Source organism: Punctularia strigosozonata (genome assembly GCF_000264995.1).
Source record: "Punctularia strigosozonata HHB-11173 SS5 unplaced genomic scaffold PUNSTscaffold_9, whole genome shotgun sequence".
NCBI classification, from domain to species: domain Eukaryota; kingdom Fungi; phylum Basidiomycota; class Agaricomycetes; order Corticiales; family Punctulariaceae; genus Punctularia; species Punctularia strigosozonata.
In genome coordinates this window covers 153040-178978 of record NW_006767441.1, presented here as the reverse complement: position 1 = coordinate 178978, position 25939 = coordinate 153040, and the positions used below count along the sequence as shown (strand labels likewise).

The 25939-nt window shown below is 55.9% G+C and overlaps 9 protein-coding genes across 9 annotated transcripts; 5 read left to right on the top strand and 4 right to left on the bottom strand.

The window, feature by feature from the left end:
• Nucleotides 1–581: 581 nt before the first annotated feature.
• On the top strand, nt 582–2843 carry PUNSTDRAFT_71731 (ribonuclease H; the record flags this gene model as incomplete). The annotated part of the gene is made up of 9 exons (XM_007385219.1): nt 582–713; nt 765–833; nt 886–951; nt 1016–1307; nt 1357–1541; nt 1589–1707; nt 1758–2095; nt 2153–2428; nt 2503–2843. 9 exons carry the CDS (start codon nt 582–584, stop codon nt 2841–2843), a joined length of 1818 nt encoding a protein of 605 aa, XP_007385281.1.
• A 1140-nt stretch (nt 2844–3983) lies between these two features.
• PUNSTDRAFT_88987 (DUF382-domain-containing protein) lies at nt 3984–6252 on the top strand. The gene is made up of 8 exons (XM_007385218.1): nt 3984–4134; nt 4188–4352; nt 4410–4936; nt 4988–5182; nt 5238–5349; nt 5407–5458; nt 5514–5869; nt 5919–6252. The coding sequence occupies exons 1-8, from the start codon at nt 4015–4017 to the stop codon at nt 6144–6146; spliced, it is 1755 nt and encodes a 584-aa protein (XP_007385280.1). The 5' UTR covers nt 3984–4014; the 3' UTR covers nt 6147–6252.
• Nucleotides 6253–6423: 171 nt separating this feature from the next.
• Nucleotides 6424–9771, top strand: PUNSTDRAFT_135687 (uncharacterized protein; the record flags this gene model as incomplete). The annotated part of the gene is made up of 8 exons (XM_007385217.1): nt 6424–6520; nt 6585–6637; nt 6697–6870; nt 6921–6987; nt 7038–7086; nt 7138–7704; nt 7756–8365; nt 8422–9771. The coding sequence occupies 8 exons, from the start codon at nt 6424–6426 to the stop codon at nt 9769–9771; spliced, it is 2967 nt and encodes a 988-aa protein (XP_007385279.1).
• A 101-nt stretch (nt 9772–9872) lies between these two features.
• PUNSTDRAFT_53409 (uncharacterized protein) lies at nt 9873–10651 on the bottom strand. Its single transcript, XM_007385216.1, has one exon. It carries the CDS (start codon nt 10538–10540, stop codon nt 9923–9925), a length of 618 nt encoding a protein of 205 aa, XP_007385278.1. The 5' UTR covers nt 10541–10651; the 3' UTR covers nt 9873–9922.
• A 702-nt stretch (nt 10652–11353) lies between these two features.
• Nucleotides 11354–12181, bottom strand: PUNSTDRAFT_71621 (uncharacterized protein; the record flags this gene model as incomplete). The annotated part of the gene is made up of 4 exons (XM_007385215.1): nt 11354–11548; nt 11681–11925; nt 11995–12059; nt 12117–12181. Coding segments are annotated over 4 exons (570 nt in total), but the record flags the coding sequence as incomplete, so codon positions are not given.
• A 2873-nt stretch (nt 12182–15054) lies between these two features.
• Nucleotides 15055–17982, bottom strand: PUNSTDRAFT_144574 (uncharacterized protein). The gene is made up of 14 exons (XM_007385214.1): nt 17404–17982; nt 17122–17333; nt 16934–17063; nt 16853–16870; nt 16767–16792; nt 16652–16715; nt 16589–16602; nt 16520–16539; nt 16335–16464; nt 16037–16260; nt 15699–15949; nt 15555–15636; nt 15398–15503; nt 15055–15321 (listed from the first exon to the last, which is right to left on the bottom strand). The coding sequence occupies exons 1-14, from the start codon at nt 17596–17598 to the stop codon at nt 15135–15137; spliced, it is 1659 nt and encodes a 552-aa protein (XP_007385276.1). The 5' UTR covers nt 17599–17982; the 3' UTR covers nt 15055–15134.
• Nucleotides 17983–18279: 297 nt separating this feature from the next.
• PUNSTDRAFT_135684 (uncharacterized protein) lies at nt 18280–19881 on the top strand (the record flags this gene model as incomplete). The annotated part of the gene is made up of 9 exons (XM_007385213.1): nt 18280–18442; nt 18496–18604; nt 18666–18708; nt 18764–18890; nt 18955–19100; nt 19166–19225; nt 19330–19466; nt 19531–19595; nt 19661–19881. The coding sequence occupies 9 exons, from the start codon at nt 18280–18282 to the stop codon at nt 19879–19881; spliced, it is 1071 nt and encodes a 356-aa protein (XP_007385275.1).
• Nucleotides 19882–20923: 1042 nt separating this feature from the next.
• PUNSTDRAFT_135683 (uncharacterized protein) lies at nt 20924–23793 on the top strand (the record flags this gene model as incomplete). Its single annotated transcript, XM_007385212.1, has 8 exons — nt 20924–21754; nt 21811–21902; nt 21957–22052; nt 22120–22135; nt 22194–22246; nt 22322–22384; nt 22438–22735; nt 22786–23793. The coding sequence occupies 8 exons, from the start codon at nt 20924–20926 to the stop codon at nt 23791–23793; spliced, it is 2457 nt and encodes an 818-aa protein (XP_007385274.1).
• Nucleotides 23794–24099: 306 nt separating this feature from the next.
• Nucleotides 24100–25925, bottom strand: PUNSTDRAFT_135682 (Adenylosuccinate synthetase; the record flags this gene model as incomplete). Its single annotated transcript, XM_007385211.1, has 7 exons — nt 24100–24534; nt 24601–24879; nt 24936–25122; nt 25205–25310; nt 25367–25462; nt 25521–25700; nt 25760–25925. 7 exons carry the CDS (start codon nt 25923–25925, stop codon nt 24100–24102), a joined length of 1449 nt encoding a protein of 482 aa, XP_007385273.1.
• Between the last annotated feature and the right edge of the window lie 14 nt (nt 25926–25939).

The following is a 25939-nucleotide window of genomic DNA, read 5'->3' as shown; positions in this document are numbered from 1 at the left end:
GTTGCGAACCATCACATCATTGCTTGCGGGGGTACGGGCCATAGCTTAATCGCAGTAAAACCATGTATTGCATTGGCAGCCACATTATCTGCGCACACGCGCTCAGTAGATAATGGATAGTGAAAGCTTGAATTATGCGATCAAGACCCGACCCTAGGTCTCATTTAGGCGCTTGACGCTAATCACCCAGCGGGTTGTCGTCGCATTTGGAACTCCGACCCGCCACACCTCTTGCGCGTCTTGGACCCTCCCGCGCAGCGGGTTAGCTGAAGAGTTAGTCTTAGGAGGTTAGGAGGTTAGCTTAGGGGTTAGTTAGGTTAGTAAGGCTAGTTTAGGTGCTTATGGGGTTCATTGTTGCAGAAAAACACAGAAGGGAAGCCGAAGAGAGCAGATTTGAGGTCTGACTCGGCAGTCTCTGCGGTGAAGTCATTCAAGTGGAGCTTGAAAATGAAGAGGCTTCATTGGCTGAACAGGGACGGAGCTTCAAATGCGACGACAAACCCCGTTGGGTGATTAGCGTCAAGTCATTTAGGCGGTACTGCTGAGCGCACTCTATCACATTCACCACTTCGATCTGGACAATGGCAGACCCGAAGAAACGCAAAATCTCATCCATCGGGACTTCAGACATGAACGGAAGCGGAAACGACGAGTGGACCAAGGTTGAGAGGCGAAAAGCAAAGAAGGCAAAGAAGACTGAGACGAAGCTTACGGTACGAGCATTTCTGACACGGACGGCACTTTCTGAGCATTTTATGACACAGACTACGCCTCCCAGGCTGTTGTATTCAACTGGAGAGATGACGCGGAGAAAGGAAGCAATAGGGATATCAGTTCGTGAAGTACCTTCTGTCCGGGACCACTGGTGATAATCGCCGCCAGTAGGATATCCGCGACTTGGTCTTGCATATGGTCGCAGATGCCCCACCTCCATCATGGCTGCGCGTTGAAGTAAGCACATCACCCTCTGTGGAATGAAACTGGAATGAAACTGATACACTCAACAAACATTCAGAATCCACACTCCATTTCACACGTCGTGACCCTGCTTGTACCTGGCCTTACTCCCGACCTCCTCGCTCTCCCTCCACTCCCAACGTCAGCGACAGCCAACCCCAACCTACCACTCGCAATACCATCTCCCTCTGCGCAGTCAGCCATTCCATGGGTTGCATCCACGTTCAGCCACGCGTGCCCGACCCGGGCGCCTGGTGACAGGATGCGTATGCACTCAGTGCTAGCGGAGTTCTTCCAAGGACCCGTCAGTGGCGAGGAGAAGAAGCGCAGAATGCAGGTGCGCATCGCCGGTGCGCTCGTTCTTCCCCCTATATATAGCTTGACTCACAACCTCTATAGCGGAACGGGAGCAACGGAAAGACCCCACGGCCTATCTCTTGACAAGAGAACAGATGGTTGAGAACGACTATCCTGTGCCATCATATATCGCGGACGTATTCGAGAAACCGGATGGGTGGGTTGAGACCCCGCAACCCGCGGAAACGTCCACGACAGGCGTGATATATGGCATAGACTGCGAAATGGTGAGCTACTTCTTCCATTGAATTGATCGTAGCTAATGCCACATCAGTGCCTGACAGACGATGGCAAGCAGCTCGCACGGGTTTGCATCATCAACTATGCCACCAACAAGGTGGAATATGATCAACTGGTCAAACCCGAAAAGCCTGTCGTCGACTATCTTACTAGGTGCGTGGGCTCAGCCTTCTTCTGTAACCAATTAACACTGTTCCTCTTAGATGGTCAGGGATAACGCCTGCTGCTCTCTCAACTGCTACCGCCACCTTCGACGAAGTCCAAACTCATGTGCTCTCTCTGCTCTCAGTTTCGCCAACGCCAATTCTTCTAGGCCATTCGCTCGAGTCCGATCTGAAGGCTCTTAAGATTGCGCATCCTCTGTGTATTGACACTGCGTTGATATATCATCACCCACGAGGTCGGCCTATGAAGCCTGGTCTAGCATGGCTCACGAAAAAGTGGTGTGGACGTGTCATACAGGATAGGGGCGAGGGGGGCCACGATCCAGAAGAGGATGCCAGAGCCTGCATGGAGCTTCTCAGAAAGAAAGTGGATAACGGTACGCCATAATCAGTTCACCTAACACAGCTCATTAGTGATCATGATCCTCCCATAGGACCAGGATATGGCGAGTTCCGCACAGACTTCGAGTCGATTTTCGAGCGAATATCTCGGGCACCGGCCAGAGGAGGCGGGTCCTCCATCCGCAGTGCGGTCGTCGATCACGGCAACCCCGCGGTGATGCATGGATCGAAGGCGACCACTGTGATTCCCTGTGCGGGTGATGAGGACGTGCTCCAAGGTCTTCTGAGCACCGTCCCTAGCCATGCATTCGTGTTTGGCAGGTTCACCGCTCTTGCGGATGCCCTTGGATGCACGTGCACCTCCCCTCGTCCCTTTCTCCATAATCTGATGTTGAATGAATAGGGATCACACCGAAGGTCACAGGCGAGACCCTCGTTGAAGTTCAACCAGGAGAACCTAGCGAAACTCCTGCCTCTGCGCAGTCTCTTCCGAACCTGCCAGATGTACTCTCTGCATTGAACACACGTTTGAAGACGTTGTACGAGGCGTTGCCACCACGCACGGCGTTGGTCATCTTCACTGGACATGACGATCCCCGGAAAATGGCAGCGCTGAATTCACGCCGAGGAGCGTTCGAGGAAGCGCTGCGGGCGGGTGTCGCTGTGGACGATCTTGTGGAGGAGAAAAAGTGGACCGCTGCCGACGGGCGGGAGCTGGAGGCCGAAGTCGAGAGGGCGAGACGCGGTCTGTTGTTCCTATGCGTCAAATCACCAAGCGGATGAAATCGCATGCTGCCTCGACAATCGTTCATAGTTCATTCGTACCTTCTTTGGCGTTGTCTCAGCGCGTCTTCGCACTGAGACCAGCTGCGCGACCGTTGCTGAGATAAACTGCATGTTTAACGATTCCGTGTGTTGTGCAGATGCTTAGCTCTCTGACACTGCTCTGATTCACCCCCACTGGCATTGGCTCACAAACAACCATAACGTGCAACTGTAAGATCAACCAGGTGACAATAAGTAAAGCCAGATACCTAATACGGTCTACTCAATGGGGATATCGGCAGGCATTAGAATCAGATCACAGTGGAATATCTTCGACGGTCAGCCTCAGAAGGATCTTGGCGAGGTAGCGGTAGTGGCGCAACTGTACATGCAGGAGCGTAGCAATTCCCGATACCGGCGGGCAGAGCACTCAGGGATCAAGTCGGCGCCATTTTCATTCCAAGCCTCTATGCCGTAAACAGATGAACCGTCACTAGTGGTGCGCAGCCTTCGCGTTCTGGGCAGCGTAAGGATTCTTGGGATCGTTGGCGTATTGCTCGGCTGTAATGAAGGTAATGTCAGCATCGGAGAGAAACCAGGGCGAAGAATGAGCGTAACGAGTAAACATGCGAAAGGCGAATGTCCAAGGGCGGGTTACAATATCAGGTTGGATATTGCTAAGAAGAACAGAACGTACACTTAACGCCCGCTTCCTGCATCTTGGCGACGAAGTAGAATGTAATGCCCGAGGCGGCCACGAATGGCCACAATGGCTTCACAACCTGTATGTTCAGCAGAGCGTAAATCAGGTCCTGCTTCGGGTGAAGTCGCGAGGAAAACGTGCGGGAGTAGGCCACTTGCGGAGTCCGAGGAAGGCCATGTTGATCGTTCTGGTGTCCAAAGGGGTTGTTAGGAACGTGTAAAAATGTTGAGAGGAAAGGGTGCACGGAACGCACCGGTCAACGACGACGACGGGGAAAGCAGGTTGGAACTTGGAAGGTCGTGAGACACTGAGGGAGGTTAGTATTCCTGATAACTTAACCCCAGTAATACAGAGTGAATAAATCCTAATATAGCTTACTTTGAGCCTCGATCAGTCATTTACATGTGACCCTTGTTGTACTCTACTTCGCTTCTTACCGCCACTCTGCTCTTCGGCGTTCTTCGCCAGACGACCTCGGCGCACAACATGGCCACTATAACTGCTTTGGCGCCGACGGCGGCAGGGAACGGAACTTTCAAAGCGAAAACCAAGAATCAACTGCGTCGACTCAAAGCTAAGCAGAAGAAGGCGACGTCAGAAACACCGGTGCGTCAGCATACTGCAATTCATGATTATACATTTAATTGATATGCATGAAGGAGCCCAATGGTCAATCAAATACGGAGCAGACGACCCCGCCCGCAAAGGAAGAGTCGGCGGAGAACGTGGAGTACGTGTCTGAGCAGTTGGATGTCAAGGACCCTTCCCTTGAAGCATTTTCCGACGTCTTTGCTCGCTTTCAGCTACCTCAGGATATGGCCGCAGTACGTAATCTGTTGTAAATTTGAATCCGCATGGCTTACGTCGGCATCTTATGCTAGGACTCGAAGGAAAGGATAGATACCAAAGGAGAAGTCATCTATTCCGATGACGATATGGCGTCCGACGAGGACAACTCGGACACGGAGGGCGAGAAGAAGCCTTTGTCAAAGAAGAAGCAACGGAAGATGAATCGTCTTACGGTCGCGGAACTGAAGCAACTCGTGAAGAAGCCTGAGGTCGTCGAATGGACTGATGTGTCCGCCGCAGACCCTCGGTTACTCCTGCATTTGAAGAGCTACAGAAATACTGTACCCATACCTCAACACTGGAGTGCCAAGCGGGACTACCTTCAAGGCAAACGCGGTATCGAAAAGCCGCCGTTTCAGTTGCCGTCGTACATCGCTGACACCGGTATCGCGACAATGCGAGATGCGGTGAAGGAGAAGGAGGCGAACATGTCCTTGAAGCAAAAGACGCGGGAACGAGTGCAGCCAAAGATGGGCAAGGTCGACATCGACTACCAAAAACTTCACGACGCATTCTTCAAATTCCAAACGAAACCTCCCGTGACGACCTTCGGAGAGATGTGAGTAGTTCAAACATGTCTGTGGAGGATGGCTGCTGAAGCGCAGAGCAGGTACTACGAAGGCAAGGAGTTCGAGACATCGCTCAAGGAGAAGAGACCTGGTGAGCTTTCGCCAGAGCTTGTTGAAGCTCTGTCGATCCCTCCGCTCGCTCCACCGCCGTGGCTCATCAGCATGCAACGGTTTGGGCCTCCGCCAAGTTATCCTACACTTCGTATACCGGGTTTGAACGCACCGATCCCTGAAGGGTGCGTCATCGCGTGGATCTAGTGACCTAATTAAACACTGACGTTTCGCATATAGAGCACAATGGGGTTTCCACCCAGGTGGATGGGGAAAGCCACCCCTGGACGAATACAATCGTCCGTTGTACGGCGACGTCTTCGGTGTGTTGCCGAAGACTAACAACGACGGCGTACGTAAAGGCAGCTTACATGAAACGTATATGAGTTGGCTGATTTAGTCTCTCTAGATGGGCGAGCCGGTGGACAAAGAACCGTGGGGCGAGTTGGAACCCGAAGAGGGTGAGTGCATATAGGCATCCGATAGTTGAGTCTTGATCTCACCGTATACTTGTAGAGGAGGAAGAGGAGGAAGAGGAAAGCGAGGAAGAGGAGGAGGAGGAAGAGTCGACACCAGCGCCTGCGGATGGTCTGCAAACACCATCAGGACTAGAAACGCCGTCGGGCATGGCGAGCGTTGTCTCAACTGTCGCTGGTGGCCTCGAGACTCCTGACTTCCTCGAACTCCGCAAAAATGCTGGCAGAGCACAATCAGAGAGCAACGACGGCCCTCGGTCACTTTATCAGGTTGTGCCGGAGAAGCAGACGTCGGTTCGTGGTTTGATGGGCAGCGAACGCGGTTACGACGTCAGTGGCGTCTCGGGCGCAGCCAACGCAAATATTCCGGTTCTCGGAGATGAGCGGGGCAAAAAGGTATGCTGTCATACACGTCATGCGAGACCAGCACTGACATCCGCTTCAGCGCAAAGCCAATGGTGTGGATGTCTCGATCGATGCGTCGGAACTGGAGGGTATGTCAGAGGAAGATTTACGCAGGAAGTACGACGCACACTCGAGAGGGAACGCGGGCGTACCGGGATCGAAGGAAGACTTTTCGGATCTGGTTGCGCAAGAGACCGTAAAACGACAGAAATTGGAGAGGGAGCGACAGCAAAGGAGATCGACCAAGGACAAGGAGTTCAAGTTCTGATGCCAGATCTATTTCCTTACGCTATTGATGGATCGAGCGAGTTCGACTATGTACTTACTGTATGCTTTCCTCTTGATATGTATCGGCCGCAGTGGCCACTGGCGAGCACCTCATCGCGTGTGGATACACAGCTGTACACAGCCTCACTGATGGGATGAGGGCGTTCCGCCCGTGTCGGACATGAGCAGGGACGTGATGAGCTTGCTTCCTCCCATGACGAGTGCTGCCCACGCCTGAAGCTCGCCGTTCTAGCGTTCATTCTCTCTCGTTCTCCCAGATGTCTCAAGCCAAGCTGTTCGTCATCCCGCGTTCTGGCCGAAGGGGCTCATCGCTGATTTTCACCGCAGAACGCTCCGCCCACCGCCCAACGTTGAGTTCGTACAAGGCAAGTAGGCACCCATGCAAGCAAACCCGGCTATTTACGAGGCATTCTTTCAGGTTACCCGGGCATACCACCTGGGCCGGACCGCCCGCAGGCCGCAGTGAAAGGGGTGCGTGTAACACTCAGTACCGGTGCTGGGCTCGCGTTAATTGACGCGTTACTCTACAGGCAATTGAACTGCGTGTCGCGCCCCAGGGAGTCAAGGCGAAATGGGTCAGGATTGAGATGCGGAAGATCGAGACCCTACCAGGCGGGGGTCAGAACAACGTTTTCGTGGACTTCGTGGGCCAGAGCCCGGTGAACGTTTGGCAGGCCAGTGAGGACTATGCCATGTTACATACCGTACGTCACTATTATGCAATGTGTGATTGTGTGCCTAAGCCATGCAATAGCAAGACTTCCCGTTTTATATCCGGATACCCGACACGATACCCCCCAGCTTGGCTCTCGAAAAAGGAGGTGAGTACTGACGTTGTCCCGTGCTTGCGTTGTACCTAAGTATATTCCAGCCGGCATCAAGTACGAACTGATCGCAACAGTGTGCATAAAGGGCAAAAAGTGAATACATTCCTTCGTCAAGGGGTGAACGACGCTTACAGTCGTACCCAGAGGCTTTTTCCGTCGCGACAAATCGATCGTTCTATCTACGACTGCTCCCATCATCATCGATAAGCATGAACTGCACTCCGTTTGGCCTCTATATCAACAACCGGAGACGCGCAAGTTCACGCAGGACGGCGTGACCCTCACCATCGACCGGAATCATACTTGCTACGGTCCCGGAGATCGTGTTTCTGTCTCTGCGACCCTGAAATCCGACAGCTTGCATACTGTCATTCTTCGTGGCTTCGAGTTTACGTTGAAGGAGACTACCGTCTTTCGTGCTGGCCCGCATGCCACAGGCAAGAAGGCTGTCCCTCAGGTTCGTGTCTCCGTCATTGGGGACCAGAAGGTGCCAGTGAACGCCACTCTGTACGGCGGCAACCAACACAAAACGGAACTATCATGTATGATACCGTCAATGCACACTTCGACCACTCTCAACTCTGCACGACATATCGACATCACATATATTCTCGTCGTCCGGGCGTTGATGGGCACTGGCAAACCCATCATCGTGGATCTTCCTGTCATGATCTCTAACTGGCCGAGAAACGTCTCCGTGGAGGCTATAAAGTGAGTTATCTACCGTTCTTTTGGTTGCGCGTGTCTGATTCGGGGATCCAGACGAATAGGGCCGACCCAGGCGCTTTCGCTGGTACATCAGGGCCCGACATCGCAAAGTTCTCCTCAGGGCGTTATTGTCCAGACCCCTGCGAATCCGCAATACCCTAACACTGTATCGGGAGTGGCATCCAGGCCTGCTCAGGAATTTGATGCCGGTAAACAGTACACGACACTGGCCAGTACTGGGCAAAATGGCTATGGGGTGGATGAGTTCGGCTACAACCGCCCTGCTATGTCCAGTTCCGCTACGAAGGCTGGAGCGAATGCTGTTCAGAATTCGTATGGCGCTGGAAGGCGACCCGGTTCTCCCGACGGGCCCAACGGAAACGAAGCCTCGAGAATGTCCATTTCAACGTCCACCAGTGGTCCCAATGCACGCGTAGCACCGTCCGCGCAATTTGCTCAACGCCGGTTCACCGTCACGAACATCGACGAGAATGATTCGCCAGTCAGTTCTGACGAACACCTCGAGCCGGAAAAGAAGGCGCCGCCACCGTCGACACCGCCGCAAAACCAGTGGCTTACAGCCGAGCAAGAAAAGCAGCTGCTATATGAACGTGCGCGGGCCCAGGCTGAACGGACGCAAACGATGGCCGCCAATCCTCTTGCAGTAAGCTAGAATTGCCATCATTCGCATCATAGATATATGATCTGAATTACTGGCAGCCTATGGCTCTACCAATAAATCTGCATCAGGATGCAGGACCTATCATGTCATCGCCTGGGCCTGTGCCCAAACTCGCGAATGGTTGGATGCCTGCAGAGGAAGAGAAGCAGCGACTGTATAACGAGGCTACAGCGCTTGCTGCGCGCACGCAAGGTTACGCTTCATCCCTGCACAACCGGACGAATTCACAAGGATCGCATGCCTCGATGGCCCGGACAGGATCACCTCAACCCGGCTTCCCGCCTGCTCAGAGCTTATACGGCCAGGTACCCAACGGACGGTCGGTTGGCGGAAGCTCCGCATACCCGACTCCTGCTCCGAGCACACACTCGCCGCCTCGAACAGGCCCTGCGGCGCTCTCCTCACAACCACAGTATGCATCCGCCGAGCAAGAGAAAGCGATGCTGCGTCGGTACGAAGAAGCCAGGGCCGCGGTGGACCGGGTGCAAAGTTACGGCGGATACGAACAGGAACCCGTCGCAGGAGGGTCAGGCGCTGCGTCAACCTCGGATCCTATACCATATGACGCCCTATTCCCGGCTCCACAAAACATGGCAGGTTCTGGCGCCGCATCCGTCGACATGCCGCCTGCATTCAATGTAGGAAAACCATACACGTCTGCTCTGGACGAGAAGGAGCGCGCTCGGCGGTACTACGAAGCACAAGATGCCGTTGCGCGGGCGCAACATCCGTACGCTAACGGAGGCAGGCACTCACCTCCTCCGCCAGCGCCCACTCCCAGTTACAGCGGCAGCAGCCAGCAGCCATTATCAGAAAAGGAGGTGTTGCGCAGGAAGTTCGAAGCGGACGATGCTGCAGCGCTGCGCTCCGGCCCTCCTCCCCAACCTCCCCCCCGGGGTGCGCCGCCTCCACCTGGATCGCCGCCTCGGGGGATGAACCCGCGCGGAGGCTCGGGTGCGGGAAACAGTGGGCTCCGATCCCCACTTCCGGTGCCCGGATCGCCGGTGCCTTCATCCGGTTTCCCTGGCGGCTTCAAGCCCCTGACGGCGGCTGAAGAGAAGGCGCGGCTCAAAGCCCAGTATGAGGCGGAGGACCGGCAGTCGGGTGCCTCTTCGTCCTCGGGGCCGCCGCCGAGTCAATATGCTTCTATCCCTCCGCCTCCACCTCTGATGCCGCGCCCGCCGAAGGAGTATATCCAAGAGACCCAGGCAGCAAACGCACGCTCCCAGCAGGGCCATGACCTCGCGGATGTCGCGGGTTTGTCATCTGCGACACCGCAGATCGACTTGACCATGCGCCCGTTCACGCCTTTCACTCCTGGCTTCGACACTGTCTCGCCACCCCCTGGTCCTCCACCCCCACTACCTCCCAAGGTCTCCGCTGAGTGACCGTCCATTCCTTTAATAAGTATCCATTGCGCGGGTCGTACCGCGACATTTACTCGCTCATTCACGCTTGTTTATTATACTGACTCGATGCAGAGCAGGATGCTATAACAGTCTCTAACTGGTACATGGTGTAATGAATCGGTTAAAATATTTATTTCCTTTTCTTCGGCCTCGGAGCGGTTGGTATCGGAGTAGACTGTTTGGACGGGTTTGACCCGTTCACGGGCTCTGACATCTCGTTAAGGCTCACCACCTCGGACTTCCTCTTCTTGCGCGCTGGTCCCGGCGAGCTGGGCGCGTTCAAGTTGAGCGACTTCTGGGACGCGGTGTCAGACGCCTGCGACGCCACCTCGTCGAGGAACGCGGTCAGCTCCGCCGGATCGGTGCCATCGACGTTGACGTGGTCGAGCGAGGCAAAATTGCCAAACTCGCCGCCGCCGCCGCCATCGACGACGTGCATCCCCGTTGGCGGATGCTGCTGAGCGAAGTCATTGAGGAAGGTGTCGAAGTCGAAGTCGGGGGCGGCCTCCGCGGGCGGGACGTCAACTGGGTGCTGGGACGGGTCGAAGCCCATCTGGGTAATCAGTTGGTTCAGGCTTGTCTGCAGCGCGTCGACGTCGGATTCAATGTCTTGCGCGTTGTTCCACGTACGTTGGAAGCGCTCGGTCTCGTGCACCAGTGGGTCATACGAGGCAAGAGCGGCGGAAGATGTACCAGGGGCAGGGCCGAGCGGCTGCACCGTAGACGGTGGCCCGGCCGTGGGCGACATAACACTGATCGTAGGAGGTGAGGGCGCATACGTATGTGATATCCAGTGCTCTGAGGGATCGAACGACGGTCGGCTGGGCCCGTGGTCGGGCGCTGGGGGCGGAGCAGAGGCAGAGGACACGCGGTCATCGGGCGGCGGAGCACTGGGGATCTGGAAATTCGGTTGGTTAGCGAGGGCCTGGAGGAGCTTCTGCATCTGCGCAGGGTTGCTGAGCAGCTGGTTGAGCGTGGACTGAACCGTCGCGTCTGCGTTTCCGTTAGTGTGGTTTTGGATCGTGGCGACTGAGTTGAAGGGCGAGGGAGTGAGAGGGTGAGAAGGTTGCTGTGGGGGAGGCTGCTGGTGTGTTGGCTGCAAGTGTCTACTGGAGTCGTTAATCGTCGTAGCTGACCGTTGTGGTGGGGGGCCCGTCGGCGACTGCGGCATCGCGGACCCCTCCCGACCGGGATACGCCGAGGTGCTCATCTCCGTTGGGACTGGCGATAACGCGTTCGGGGGTTCGCTCGGGGGTAATGACGGTGACCGCATAGTAGATGGCGTCTCCACCGTTACGAAGCGACCTGGGTCGCGGTATGAGTAACGCATGCCCGACATGAAGTGGTGGGATGGCGGACCTATGGGATTGGGAGACACATCGCGTATTTTCGGGCTCGTGTCGAACTCCGTGTCCTCCATATCTGCATCTACTATCTGAATCTCCTTCTCGCTTGAGTTACCTCCGTCGGTGATCATGAAGCGCTGCCGTTTGCGTGGGATGACCGGCGGCGTGCCCCGCCCTGGGCTCTCCGTCTTATGATGCATATGCGCATCCCCTTGACCAAACACACCCGCCAGGAACTTGAGTATGCGGTTTATCGTGTCCTGGTGCTTCTTGTGTCGCTCTCGGGCGGCGAGCGCTTCTTGCCATAGGTGTTCATTGGACGCCTTCAGCTCGCTTAACTCGGACGATATCGTGGCCTGATGCCGTTTCACGGCCGCGATCCCGTTCACAATCGAGCTAACGTCGAGCACCTGGCCGTTCGAAGCCGTGAACGTGCCTCCGGTGGGGGGTAGGGGGAGTGGCTGTGTACCCGATAACGGTGGGACGTCGGCGCCAAAGTCGACAGCCCCTGAAGCACTGTCGGCGCCAGGGGCACCGGCGACACCTGTAGGTTGCGCGGCCTGTTTCTTGCGTTGTATTAGGCAGAGGAGGTCGGGTTGCCCTCGACGGAAGGAGGGATGCTCGAAATTCCAGTGCTCCGTGTCCGACTCGGACTTGAGGACGCCTTGCTGAAGGTGGGGGATCTTGTGGAAGCCGTACATGTTAAGTTGGCGGACGAAGGAGGAGAAATTTTGGTGTTTGAACCAACGGCCAAGGACCTCGCGCGCGAATCGTTCATGGTCGAGGACTGGTTATATTCCGAGTTCAGTATGGGTCATTAACTGCGTTCAGGCAAGAGGGGACGATCGGCGCGCACCATAGAACGAGTCTCCAGCATCTGACCACCTGATCAAGCCTTGGTTGCTTGGGTCGTTAACCATCCTGCGCGATGGTCAGTATGGCACAAATAACCAGGGTAGATCAAAGGGCGAGACGCACTCGTAGAGCTTCTGCAAGAAAGCGGGCACGACGCGGCGCGAGACACGACTCTCGTCAGAGTACATTTTTGTGTGCCTTGTGAGTGCGAGTTGCTGGTCTGAAGCCATGGAGGGCGACGTCGGGGTGGTAGCGGTGGCTGTTGGTGGCTGTCGTCGAACTGCTGCTAATCAAACGCTACGCGGCCTGCGCTTGTTGCTGTGGTCGCAGTGCCAGGCGATGGGGTTGGCTGAAGACGGTAGCGTGGCTGGTGGAGGATTTGAACGGCAGCAGAGCTACAACGCGCAGCTATATGGGCTCATGAAGATATGGCGTAATAGACGGGCTTGACTGAAGTCACCACCAAACCCAGAGCCGCGCCTTCGGGCTGTGGCGATGCAACGAACCACAGCCACTGACTAACCTATGATTAAAGGTCACCGCAGCTGCGATCGTAGCCCCCATATACTTATACTGATATAGCAGTCCTCAGCCTTGTCCTTGTAAGCCGTATGCCTGTCAAGATGGTAGAGAAATGACACAATCGACGCACGCTCGCGGTCTTGTTTCGAATTACTTGTAAGCAGATCAAGCGCTCGCGCTCTACACTGTCTACACATAGATCTGACGATATGTTGATGATTGTCTATGGACTCGTTTACATCAGCACGCACGAAAAGCTCACGATCGGTGGACACTACCGGACCCATCCGGCACACAATTCAGAGGAAGGACTTGACGTGTTGCCCCGGTCTTAGCCGCAGTTAACATAGCGAGTCTCGCCGCAGTATAAGTTCCGGCCGGGTTACGACTCACCGCCGACTCCACGTCGTCGGAACGTATGCAAAGGATATCGCAAGTTTGTACTCCGGTCCCATTGGCATTGCACCAGGAAAGAGGGCCAAAGCACGTGCATGAAAGATGTTACTCTTTCAACTCATGGTAATTCGGCCGGCACATTGCGACGTCAGCACCGTACATATCATGAAGCATCGCGGAATACGATTTGGCAAAGCGGAGTTCACGTCGAAAAAAACTACATCAACCAAATATGTGAGCCTTCACCCCTGACAGGAGGTACAAGGTCATATTAAACTCACCAAATCCCAGAGACATTTACGTGCATCGGCGGTAGTAGGCCGTAAATCTGATTGTATACTTTGTTTCTTCAGTGATTACAACCAACGTATGATAACCGTACTCAGTAAGCCGATTTCCCCGGAGAAAAATCTTCTTCAACGCTGACATCTGATAGAGAAGTCGGCATGAAGGTTCGGGACAAAGTGATACCCAGGGTACACAGGCTCAAGAAACGTCCCCATTCGTCGCATAGCGGACACATCCGAAGTGAGTCATGAGAAGATCAGAAACGTCCGCATCGGCGGCCCGCAGCACAGACAGCCGAGAGTGCAGTTGACGAGTCTAAGGACTGCATGATAAAGGGGGGTTTTCTTGCACGGTGCTCGAAACCTGAATTTCTGCCATTTGGGTGGGGAAAGACTTCTCAGTCGACTGTGCGCTGCTGGGATGGTGCCATATGCACCCCGCATTCCCACCCCAATGAGCAGAAGTGATATCGGGTCGCCGCAGGCACGCCCGGGCGTGGAGGGCTGTCGCGACTTGGCAGGACATCCCCCGGCACGCACCCCCCGACAAGGCAGTCCATGACATGGGTCGAATAAATCAGGGACCCTGCCAGTACCGGACGTCAATTGGTTCTGATCTATCGGCCGTGACGCTTCCTCCAGAGTCTGAGCTTGACTGGCCGTCCAAAAGTTCGGCCAGCCACGCGCCGCATAACGTTCTTCGATCCAAGCTTACGCTTTCCTCCGAGAGCAGTCCAATTTGGCCCATGATTATCCTGTCCTCCGCTCCGGGTGTCTGGGCGGAGACGATAGCTCAGTCTGAACGCCGTTCGTAAACAGGTGCAGGCTCCTCTTGGTAACGCGCGAGTGTCTACGCGGGCCCCGATCTACATAGTAGTATGGAATTCTCTGCATTGGCATATGGTATCGGCGCCACAGGCGGGTCGAGATAGGGCTCTCACCTGACGTCTCTCTTTCCGATGGTTCAGGCAACGACTAGGCTTCAGGAGTTGAATGGCGAATCTTTCAAAGGTGTGCCAGTCCAGGACGGCTTAGGGTTAGCGCTGGTTCCCGAGGATTCCGCGGCACGGGAGTTCGGCAACCGAGGATGCATCATGATCGTTCAGTCGCAACATGACCCACTTTCGCGAGCACCAGATGTGCCAGAGCAAACGAGGTGGCTGTCATGGCTGGATACCGGGTTGTGGACACATGAGAAACGAAGAAGGGCCGAAGTCGTCCGTTCCAGGAATTCCCTGTGCTGGCCTCTGTGCGTGGAAAAGAAACGGAAGCAAAGAATGTCGCCTGATTAGTCAGCGTTTCAGATATCTAGTTCCAGATTCTGAGTTCATCCCAAGTTCAGCCGCAATCTTCAGCGGAAGAGAACAGCGGAAGAGAACTAGACTAAACCGGACCAACGATGGGGAGCTCGGGCGGGATTTTACCTCCGAGCATCTTCGCTCGGCGATAAGTCAGTGCTGCAACAATGGGCTTCGGAGCTGGGATTCAATTTCTGAATCGTACTGAGAGATAGAAGCGCTGCTGGCAGAAAGAGCGAGACGGATATGGGCGAGTTACCAGCAAAAGCGCGGTGTGAACGCGCAAGGACGGAAGGAGCTGAGAGGCTGCCGGCCCATCCGGCAGCCTTTCTGGAATCTGACTGCGCTTATCTACCTGCGGTCGTTTATCTACGATGTATCCTGGGGACGTGCCTAGCTCGTATCATATTGGTAGATTGTGCTTGGTGTCAGCAGATCTAGAAGTGCCGTGGATGACGCTGCTGAGAGTTAATCCACCCATATATTTGGTGTAGGGAGTAATAGCCACCTTTACGGCGTATGTACACTAATCTACATAGAAAGCATGGTTCCAGAGCGGCGAGAAAAGCTAGTATGACCAGAGATTCTATATGCATATCCCCATAATCGAGGGTAAAGTTCATTGCCGTTTGACCTTTTCACCAGAGCCAATCCATGAAACGCTCGTAACGCGTGCTGGGTTCCTTGAGCGGGAACTCTTTCTCGTGCGCCTCGACCTCGGCGATGCCAGTGATCAGATCCATCTCGCTGGCCTTGACAAATGTCGTCTTGTGCCAGAACTTCCATCCGAGATAGATTGCGAGATAGAACACAATCCCGAAGTAACTGTCCCGAGTAAAAGAGACGCGGTCAATCATTCGGTAATTCGGACCGCGGGGGTGAGGGGGTGGGCGAAACTCACGCGGTGAAGAAGTTGGCGAACGACCAGTGGCCGTGGATGAAGACGCCAAATCCATTCGTCAGGAGGATGATGCCCACACCAAATAGGGCGATATAGTTTGAATAAGCTGTCGACACGAGTCAACGCTGGCGGAGCCCGGTCGACTTCTTGGACTCACGAGCAAAGCGGGACCGGAAGGGCAAGGTCTCCAACGGTATACCCTGGGCCTTGAGACCCGCACGGAAACGCAGATTAGCGTACTGCCCATCGATAAAGTTAGCAATAGCAATAACGGGTCGAAACTGAAAATGACCACACTCACAAGCATGTGCACGTAGGCGATCATGATCGAGACAGAGCCCAGGTTGATGAACCAGTTGAACACCTGCAAAGAGCTGTTGTTCACGGTCATGTACGCTAGGCAACTGACGCCAAGGCTGAACACCAAAGCCGGCAGGGGCACGCCGCCTTTGGTGGTCCTGGCCAGGATCTTCGGAGCGCGTCCCTGTTTCGCGAGACCGTAGAGCGTACGCGAGGCCTGGAACAGCAGGCAGTTCGTGCATGACCAAGCGCCTAAGTCCGCGGACAAAAAAGATCCGAGTTAGACCGTATTTCGTCACGTCACACAACCTGGTAATCCGGAGGTCTCGGAGAACTCACTCGTGATGACGATGGCGTTCACGAGGTCCGGAAGGAACCGTATATCCAACCGCCGCATCGCGATCACAAATGGCGAGCTGGCAACGCCGTGACCGTTGGCTTGAGCGGCCAGCATCGTCGGGTCATTGAACGGCACGAGCATGCCGACAGCCAAGACCGAGAGGATGAAAAAGAAGATGAGCCGGTAGATGACTCGTTTAACTGCTTTCGGAATGGTGCGTCGGCTATATATGGCGTACACATCCGATTAGTCGCATCTGGAGAGCAACGGGGGACACTATGCCCCTGGGACACGCACGGATTCTGTGCCTCTGGAGCGCAGTTCGCGATGAAATCGGGACCGCCGATCGAGAACGCAGCGGTAGTGAAGGTGCTCCATATGGCTAGGAAACGGCCTAGACCACCAGTTGTATACGCCTCGTTGAACGCTGTCAGAAATACGATTTAATTCAGGCCAAGGCACGATGCACGGATGATTTTCACCTCCAGGATGCTTCCAATAGCTAAGTGCAAGTTAAATACCGGAGTGTGGACAGAATGACCCATGCTTACCGAAAGCCAATGCGCTGAATGGATGTCAGACATGTCGTTCATTGGAGCCCTGAAGACACTCACGTCGTGATGGGGATTGCCACCTAAGACCACGATGAACGTGAAGATGAGGAAACCAAGGATCAAACTATCGTCCAATGAGAATGATTTGATCACGAGATCAAATCATAAAACGCACAAAATCTTGAAGATGGATGCATAGAACTATGAATCATCATGAACGTCAACGGAGGCTTTCGGCATGTGGGAACGCTGAAAAGGCACCTCTGCTTCGCCGAAGTACTGGGCAGGTTGGCTGGGGATTAGCATTTGACATTATAACAGCAAGCTCAATCGCGAACATGCCTTAACAACCAAGCAATTCAAGCACATCACAACCACGAGTGTCACGGTCACCCATACAGCGGGCGATATATCAGGGAACCAGTATGACCATAAGCCAACCAAGGCAGAACAGTCGGCTGCCGTAAACACCCTGTTTCGGTGTCAATATCCAGTACTCGATGGAAGGGCAGGTAGCAGGGCAGACTCACATCATGCTGTAAGCGTAGATCCAGCCCATGGCGACGCCAGCGGCAGGGTCTATGAAACGGCCGCAGTGCGTGGCGAAGGAGCCCGGTACAGGAAGGTAGGCAGACATCTCGCCCATCGCGTGTGCAACGCATAGCAGGAAAACACACCAGATGGTATATCCAATGAGCAATCCACCCGGGCCCGTCGAGGCGAGGACACCGCCAGTTCCGACCTGTATGAACGCGCACACCGGCAATTCCCGAGTGAGGAGACGTCATTTCCTAGAGCAGCAGGAGACTCACGAAGAGACCTGTGCCAATAACACCACTGATAGCGAGCAGCTGGATATGATGGGACCTCAAGCCGCGGTGGACTTCGTCGCCGACGAGGAGATGCTGAGAAGCGTCGGAACCGCGAGCAGAAGCGACGTGGTCGTCGGCTAGCGAACCCTTGAAGCTGCCGCTTGACGAGCGTTTCTCGAGGTCACCGAGGGCCATCGTGGTGTGCGCAAACCAACCACGAAAAACTGGCCGGGGTCGGGACAGCCTTTGTTATACGCTGTGGGAGGATGGGTCTTCTAGCCCGATGTGGTATCGCGGTTCCTGGGTATGTCGTATACGTAAGGTCTCTTATTTCATTTCGTTTTCTGCTTCTTGCAGCCGAGGCTCGGATTCGCCACCCCGCCACAGTTGGTGCCGGCAGGTGAGCGCTTGGAGGTTGTCGGGGGCAACGTCCAGGGAGCAGGGGCAGATGCGTCCGTCGGAGAGCAGAAGACAGGGGCCAGGCCCGATTCCCCTTCCTCCGAACGCGCCTTGTATGGGATCGGCTACAGGCTCGGAGGTGCAGACCTCACCCGCTCCGCTGGACCTCGGTCACAATCCTTTTGGGAGGAAACGAAAAATAACATCCACACCCCGATCCAGAAACAGGCAGGAACCTTCCGTGCAACGTCCAGTCACGGGCAGCAGTCCGCCCGGAGGGGGCGCCGCTCCGAGAGGCTGCATCCGAGTTGTGCACACGCGGCGTGGCTCTCACCTCAGTTGTTTACCTTCTTCCGACTCGTTCTCCGCCGTTGGCCTGATCACCCCCGCTTATCAAGAGCTTAAGAATGTGCCGATCCTACTACATTCCTAGTTTGCGTCTGCCTCTCGAGAAAGCCCGCCCCCACCGTCTTCGCCATGGCTATCTCAAATCCGGAGCTCGGTCTCTCCTTCGTCCTCTTGGGACTTGTAATATATCTTCAGCGACGCGGCAAGTCCTTCTTTAGTCGGAAAGTTGCCGCCGTTCCTCCATCGCCCGGGCATCAAGCACGGAAAGGATTCGCGATTCAGACACCAGGCCGTTAGTCCAGTACGTTTCATTGATGGAACGAACATCCAACGACGGCTTTTCAGAATGGCGGCCGATGGAATGGAAACCTCCGGTCATCGTTCCGCGTGCAGGCTTTGACTTGCAAAAGACGCCCGCACCTGATTTTCGGCCGTTCCGGCCGTATGCCCGCCAGTATGTTCTGACCTCTTCGACGACGATGGATGCCCCACAAGCTGACTCCACGATCGCACAGTATGATCCTCACAAAGCCTCTCGACCTGAACGACTGGGTTCTGGTACGGTTTCAATCCCGGTTCACCCGGAGAGAGAAGCGCTCATGGTCGCTGCCAGCTCGACAATGAATTCCCCCGCTACCATGCGCTGCGCACGGCGCGATATAACGAACGAGCCGATCAAATATGTGGCTACCTACCACAGGCCAAAGAAGCTGTCTTCGAGCTTTGCCAAGATCTCTGCGGTCTGTCTTCGCCCGTTTTGCAATATACATGCACCGCTCACGCCAGGGCGTATCCCATCATCAGAGTACTTGGTGAGGCGGTATCCCAATGTCTACGAAGTGCGACGTAACGCGAATGGTCTCGGATGGGAGGGAGACGGCGAGATCATCAGTGTCGCGATACCCAAACTAGGCGCTTATTATGACCTTGGCAAAGACGACCCCTTGAAGGTACGCGATCCTATTCGCCGAACCCCGCTAGTCGGCCGCGCTAGACCCTGACGAGCGGCGAGCAGGTCGCGGGCCTGATCCAGCCGGATGACATCAATCTTCTCGTTGAAGAGCCCGACGGCAAGGTTAGCATTCCCACCATTAGCCATTGTTTATTTGGACTCGGCGATTTCACGTTGATCACAACTCAATCCGGTATCGGGGCGGGGCGCTGACTTCCTTGTTCCAGTATTATCTTTCCGCGTGCATGTTCGGTCTCGGCTGCGGTCAGCGCCTCGCCGGCAGACTCGGAATCGATTTGTCCACTTTACACACCAATGGGAGGGTCCCACACTACGACTCGCAACTGCGGCATCCGCTGGAACGGTCAATCGTGATCTTCGCCGTCATTATGAAACCAACGCTGACCGTCGTAATTTGCTCTTCTCAGATTCTTGTCGAAGATGAAGGTTGATACTCCCATTCACCGCAACACTGCGACGTTCAGCATACACGGTGATGCCGCATGTCATTTCGCAACCGCATTCAACGTTGCTCACAACGTGTTCTATTTACGACAGATGAATTGCAATGGCCGACGATATCCATGGGCCCGGAAGACGATTACGACCCCGTGCTCCGTGGACCAAGAGTGGGATCGGCATCTTATGGCGTGTGGAGTCCGCCACAACCTATTTCTGACCCGGAGGCAGTTTTCCTGCGGCAGGAGCGTCAGACGTTGCGGAGGCTTCCTAAATCTGGAGCCGTCGTCTGGTTGGTGCACACCTACGTCCGTAAGTGACGCTCCACTTGTGGCCAGCGGGTGGAAGATAGACCATGAGATTGAATCATTATTGCTTCGGCGCGACAGGGCCCGCTAGGGAGGTGGTGCACGAACCCGGAGTACCGGGTCGGATGGCGGCATACATTCGCAGTTGGGATCCGGAGCTAGCGAGGCACAAGGGTGTCCATCTATATCAAGATTGCTTCCTCCCGTATCGTGAGCCAGTTCTGCCGGTTTGGTAGCGGGTGGAAGGCTAATTACGCGATTTTCCTTCCTTCGTTCTTTTCCGCCGTTGCTGCCAGTGGACGCCCTTCACAGGGAACAGATCGCGAGCGGAGTCTATAGGGAAGAGGGGGTGGTGGAGACGAGCTAAATGGTCAACTGGGAGAGAGGCGTTCTTCTTCTTCGAATGTCTGTGCCACGCATTCTTTTTGACGCGGGAATGTGATGCGTCTGATCCAAAGCTTCGCTTGTATGTAAATATTGTGTCATCGAGTATTCCAGGCTATCAGTTCTCGCCATGGGACCCATGCGGATTTCATGAGGGACCGACGCGGGGAAGAGGTGAGCCGTTGGGACTTGACACCCCACCCTCGCCAGACAAAGTCGGCAAGGTGCGATCTCGTTACCGCGCTTCATCTATACTAAACCGGCGTTTTTACTGCCGCAGGCTAGTGGGTGTGTCGGCTAGCAGCTCATGCTCGCGGCGCTAGCGGATGCAAGAAAAATGATGGACGTTTCCCCTTACCTGCAATGAATGTTGGTCGGCCAATACCTTGCGGCGGCGACGCTGCTCTGCGGGGCACGAATCCAACTGGATCGGGGCGTTGGCGCATGTCCTCTGAGTGGGTGGCTGTGCCGTGGTCAGTAAGGCGCGTATTGCCGTTTAGGGGGCCTTCCACGAACCTTCGGCAGCTCGGTTGCTGCCAGTGGCTACTTCGATGCCTGCGCAAGCACGACCTTCCGGGACCGTGGAGCCGCCCAAACGAAGGCGAGAGACGATCAAGGTCGCCTGCGATAGCTGTCGCAGGCGAAAATTACGTTGCGAGGAGGAGAGGCCATGCAAACGCTGCAGGAACAGCAACGTCGTGTGCGAGACTACCGAGTCGTACGTGGCGCCGTCTCGGCCCTCGGCTCGTTCGTGGTATGCGAATCTGACATCTTCAACAGCGATCGACTACGGTTTCCATCGGGCATAATATCAAAGAAAGTTAAGACCGAGCGATCGTCCCACTCCCCGAATCGCCCAGAGGCGGTGAGTAATACCCCCGTCGCTCCTTTCGTCCAGGTTCCGAACGTCAAGAACCGAACGACCGCACAGGACGTCCAGGACCAAGAACAGTGGCAATCGTCTTTGTGGCTCGACGCCGAAGACCAGATCCATCTGTCGGGCAGCTCGAGTGGCCTTCCTCTTATCGAGAGGCTCAGCAACCTGCATTTGGGCTGCGGGACGGGTACTCATCCGACGGAGAGAATTGGGCGTGCGTTGTCAACCGAAACCGACGCCCTCCGCCGCTCCTCCTTACCTTCCCAACCCACCCCAGATCGAACCCCTGGTCATGATGTGTGGGATGCATTGCTTGCCGTCTGTCCCTCGGACTTGCTTGACCGCTTGATACGCAATCACCTGGACTACACCGAAAGCATGTGGCCGATATTACATTGCCCAACCTTCCTCAACCACTACATGGACGTCAAGAAGAAGGCCGTCCCTTGCACTCGCGAGTTTGGTGCTCTGCTCATGGCCCTCTGCGCTATCTCCTCCCGATCCATCGATGACGATCCTAGTGTCTTGGGGGACCCCAACGACAAGAAAACCGCTGGTGTCCGGTATTTCATATGCGGCAATCGATTACTGCAGGAGAAGCGGTCGGATTTGCACTGTATCCAAGTACGTAATGAGACTCTTTCCTTTTTCAGCAATATTGATCACCGCGACCGGAAAAGGCTCTTTTCTATCTCGCTATGTACGCGGAAGGTCTCGGTCAAGCGTCGGTGCATGCCAGCCTCGTGGGGCAGGCCATCGCATTAGCCTTTGCGTGGGTGGTCTCTCATCGTTTCCTGCGTTCGGACAGCTCATTTCCGCAATACAGGTCAGGAATGCACCAGGCGTCAGAACACTGGAACTTCGACTGCGTGGTCTCCGAGTGCAGAAAGCGCGTGTTTTGGGCGATCTACTCCCTTGACAAGTGCGTGTTTCCCTAGTTGTCTTCTCTCATCTCCGGGGGGCGTTCTCGCTGACGGTGTTTATCGCAGGGCGGTAGCGTGCGCCGTAAGCCTGAGAAAGATGGAGCAACCGCGTGCTGGGCGACTGACCTTGGTTTTCCCAGATTGGCCGCCCGCCCATGCTTCGAATCGCCGACTGCAACGTCCCGCTGCGCACGTAACCCTTCTTATCTCCGCTTTTTTCCCAGCTAATTAAACTTCGCACTCCCGCAGCCGAAGCCGTTGACGACAGCTGCATCACGTTGGACTCCATCAGCCCTCAGCCTCCGGAAAAGCCAAACGTTCTGCAGGCTGCGTACGACATTCCACGAACGTGATAAACCCGCGCCGTGCTCACTTCTCCGACAGTTGCAATGCCACGACACAGATCAATGCCGTTGTCGAGCATATGCTGCTAGCGTGCAATACGCCGCCCCAGATATATCCCCGGAAGGACAAGAACACGCAGACGGATATCATCTACTCATTTCGACATCACTACCCTGCCTTCGATCGCATTGCCATCCTGTCACGCGCAGACAGTATGCTCGATAGGTGGCACGCCAACCTGCCGGACCATCTGCGAGCCCCACGAAATCTGGATGAGGCACTGAAACTGAAAGGGGACGCGCGTTTTATCCAATCGTGTCGCCTTGAGATCGCACACGTAGGCCCACCCCCGCAGTCTCACGTACTCCTACTGATCATCTCGCGTAGAATCTGATTCGAGCCTTGATAGCACGGGAACGCATTGCGCTCGAGCTGAAGGACAAGCCGCTGGCCCCTCCCGGCCCGCTCAGTCTATCGGCCGCTCGGGCCGAACAATCCTGCGAGAACATCATACGCCTCTACGACTTGCTCTCCGTCCGGGACTTGCTCAAATCTTTCGGTATGCAACAGATCCAGCATCTCGCCGCGTGCGGGCACACCTTCCTAGCAATGATGGTCATCTATTCCAACATCTCTGCGGTGGGCGTTCGCCGCCTCCAGGACACCATTCGCTTGCTTCGAGAACGGAGTCACTTCCCGTCGGCCATGCGTGCCATCGACATTCTCAGTGACATGGCCTCCAAATTCGATATTCCGCTCTCCGAAGAGCCTCGCAATGGCGGCAAGATCTCATGGTTGCGGATGCTGCATCGTCGAAACGCGCAAGGGGCTGCCCCCACCCGAGGCCCGTCGTCGAGCCGCGCCTCGTCCCGGGAGCAGGCTTTCGACGACCGGTCGGTGACGAGGGAGCTGGAAGCTGGCGAGGTGACGCTGCGCCCGCGACATCCGTCCATGAGCAAGCGGCACTCGCTGTCACAGCAGCAGCAAGTCATGCCGCCGCCGCAACCGACGACCGTGCCCATGTACCAAACGCAGCCCATTGTGCTCGCACCGGCCCCCGCGGTCCCGGCGCCGCAACCCACCCAGATGGAGATCCCGCAGGCGCCGCCGACCTACGACGCCTACGGCTCGTACGACAGCGCGTCGATCGACTTACAGGCGCCGTACCTGCTGCAGCCCGCGGCGGCGCCGGCGTACGAGGCGCCATCGCTCGAGTCGCACTACGGACACGACGTGTTCGGCGGGCCGCTGAACCCGGGCGAGATAGCCCACGCCGACTTTTACGGCGGCGCACGGCGGATGGGGGTGGGGCCCGGGTCGGAGATGCCGCAGGACTCATTCACATACCTGTTCCAACATCACCATCAGGGCATGCAGAACTCGATGGGGCGATGATATCTTGCCGTCGATGAAATCCTGGGTTGCGTTTTTCTTGTTTGGCTTGCTCGCAGGGATCATGGACTACGCGGTCGCAGTTCAGTATCGCATCGTGCTGTATATCTAGTTGCTGCATATCCTTGTATCATAGTCGTCCGCTGTCGTGTTTTCCGCTCATCCTAGCAGTTTGTACATAACTATACACTTGCAAGCACTGATGTTCCTTGTGAGTTTTTGGGCACGACCGACCGATGCGAAGGTGTTCGAAACATTGTTCTTGCGGCTGATTCAAAACTCTAGTTTTACAAGCTGCTTTTGAATTTTCTACTGCTTCAGCGGCTTCTGGATCATGCTCTCGCGTCCGGGACCGACGCCTATCCACTCGATCGGCACGCCCAGGAACCGCTCCGCGTACTCGATGTACGCCCTGCAGTTCTCAGGCAGGGCAGCGTACTCCGTCGTGTCCGCGATGGACGCCTGCCACCCCGGTAATGCGACGTACTGCACTTCGACGCGCGCGAGGACGTCGAGATCGGCGGGGAAGCCCGGGAGCTCTTTGCCGTCCAGGAGGTACTTAGTCGCGACCTGGATCTCGGCGAGGTCGTCGAGGACGTCGAGCTTGGTGAGGTTGAGGGCGTCGTAACCGTTGATGAGGCACGAGTGCTTCATCACGACGAGGTCGAGCCAGCCGCAACGCCTGCGACGGCCCGTGGTAACGCCCCACTCGCGTCCGACTTCTTGCAGGTGCTCGCCGGTGGTCTGTGCGAAGGAAAAAAAAGATGATTAGTGAGAGACGGTGCGCGACGTGGGAACGCGGAAACGCACATTGAGCTGTTCCGTCGGGAACGGGCCTCCGCCGACGCGCGTCGTGTACGCTTTCATGACGCCGATCGTCTTACCTATCAGCTTGGGGGGGATGCCGAGACCGGTGCAGACTCCGCCGATCGTGGTGCTCGAACTTGTCACGTACGGGTAGGTGCCGAAGTCGAGGTCGAGCATGAGCGCGTTGGCGCCCTCGACGAGGACGCGCTTCCCTGAGGCGAGCGCCGAGTGCACGTACGCGACGGAATCGATGACATACGGACGGAGGCGCTCTGCAAGAGCCTAGATTCGGGCTGTCAGCGATGTTTGTCGCGAACGAACAGCGGGAACGAGATCACCTTGTAACGTTCGATCTCACCCTCGGTGTCGTACTCAAAGTGGCCATAGCGCTTGAAGCGGCCTTCGACGACCTTGCGGAACTTGTCGGCGAAGATGGTGGGGTTGAAGAGGTGATGAATGCGCAGGCCGGAGCGAGAAGCCTTGCCGGAGTAGGCCGGACCGATGCCTTTCTTGGTGGTGCCGATGCTATCGACGCGCAGGTCAGCCATCCCTTGTCGATGTAACGGAGAACTGAATGAAGGGAAAAAAAACGAATCGGGAGAAGTACCTAGAGCCGCCGAGCTCGACTTCCTTGAGTCCGTCGACGATTTGGTGGAAATCGAATACGAGCTGAGCTCGGTCCGAGATGAAGAGACGGCCCGTGCAGTCGAGGCCTGGTGGAATGGTGATCAAGAAGCGAGAAAATGTATCGAACGGCATGCGAACGCACCCTGGGCCTCTAGTGCGTCGAGCTCTTCGAAGAACGATGGTAGGTGGACCACGCATCCGTTGCCGATGAGGCCGGTGCACGTAGGGTTCACTAGTCCTGTCATACGGCGTGGTTTTAGATCGAGTCATAGAAGGGGGAAAGGGGGGGTAAGTACCACTGGGAAGTATGTGGAACGCGAAGGTGGTCTTGCCGCGACCGGGCATGTTCACGACGATGGTATGGCCTGCGTTGTTACCGCCCGCGCATCTTGCGCATATATCCGCTTGGGCGGAGAGGATGTCGACGAGCTTCCCCTTGCCCTCATCTCCCCATTGGGAGCCGAGGACGACGGTGACTGGGAGAAGCGCAAAGATCAGGTTACGCCTGGACGCAAACAGGAGAAGGGAGCAGTACCGCTCATGGCCCTGGCGAGGGAACGTGGCGAGACGTAACGCTGGAGGACGACAGGAAGGGCGACGGGACTGGAAGGTTTGCTCTGAGTCGGGGTTCGGAGGATCGGATCTGCCTGATCATCCTGCGCGATGTCGCGATCTGGCCAAGAGCACTGCGCCCAACGCATCGTTGAACTGCATG

Bases quoted from the DNA above. Each gene is read 5' to 3' on its own strand.
- PUNSTDRAFT_88987 (XM_007385218.1), top strand. From the start codon at position 4,015: ATGGCCACTATAACTGCTTTGGCGCCGACGGCGGCAGGGAACGGAACT. The intron at 4,135-4,187 runs GTGCGTCAGCAT...ATATGCATGAAG, and splicing joins AGGCGACGTCAGAAACACCG to GAGCCCAATGGTCAATCAAA. The intron at 5,870-5,918 runs GTATGCTGTCAT...CATCCGCTTCAG, and splicing joins GAGATGAGCGGGGCAAAAAG to CGCAAAGCCAATGGTGTGGA.
- PUNSTDRAFT_53409 (XM_007385216.1), bottom strand. From the start codon at position 10,540: ATGTCGCCCACGGCCGGGCCACCGTCTACGGTGCAGCCGCTCGGCCCT.
- PUNSTDRAFT_144574 (XM_007385214.1), bottom strand. From the start codon at position 17,598: ATGGCCCTCGGTGACCTCGAGAAACGCTCGTCAAGCGGCAGCTTCAAG. The intron at 15,637-15,698 runs GTGAGTGTGGTC...ATCGATGGGCAG, and splicing joins TCGCCTACGTGCACATGCTT to TACGCTAATCTGCGTTTCCG. The intron at 15,322-15,397 runs GTGAGTTTCGCC...TACTCGGGACAG, and splicing joins TTCGCCAACTTCTTCACCGC to TTACTTCGGGATTGTGTTCT.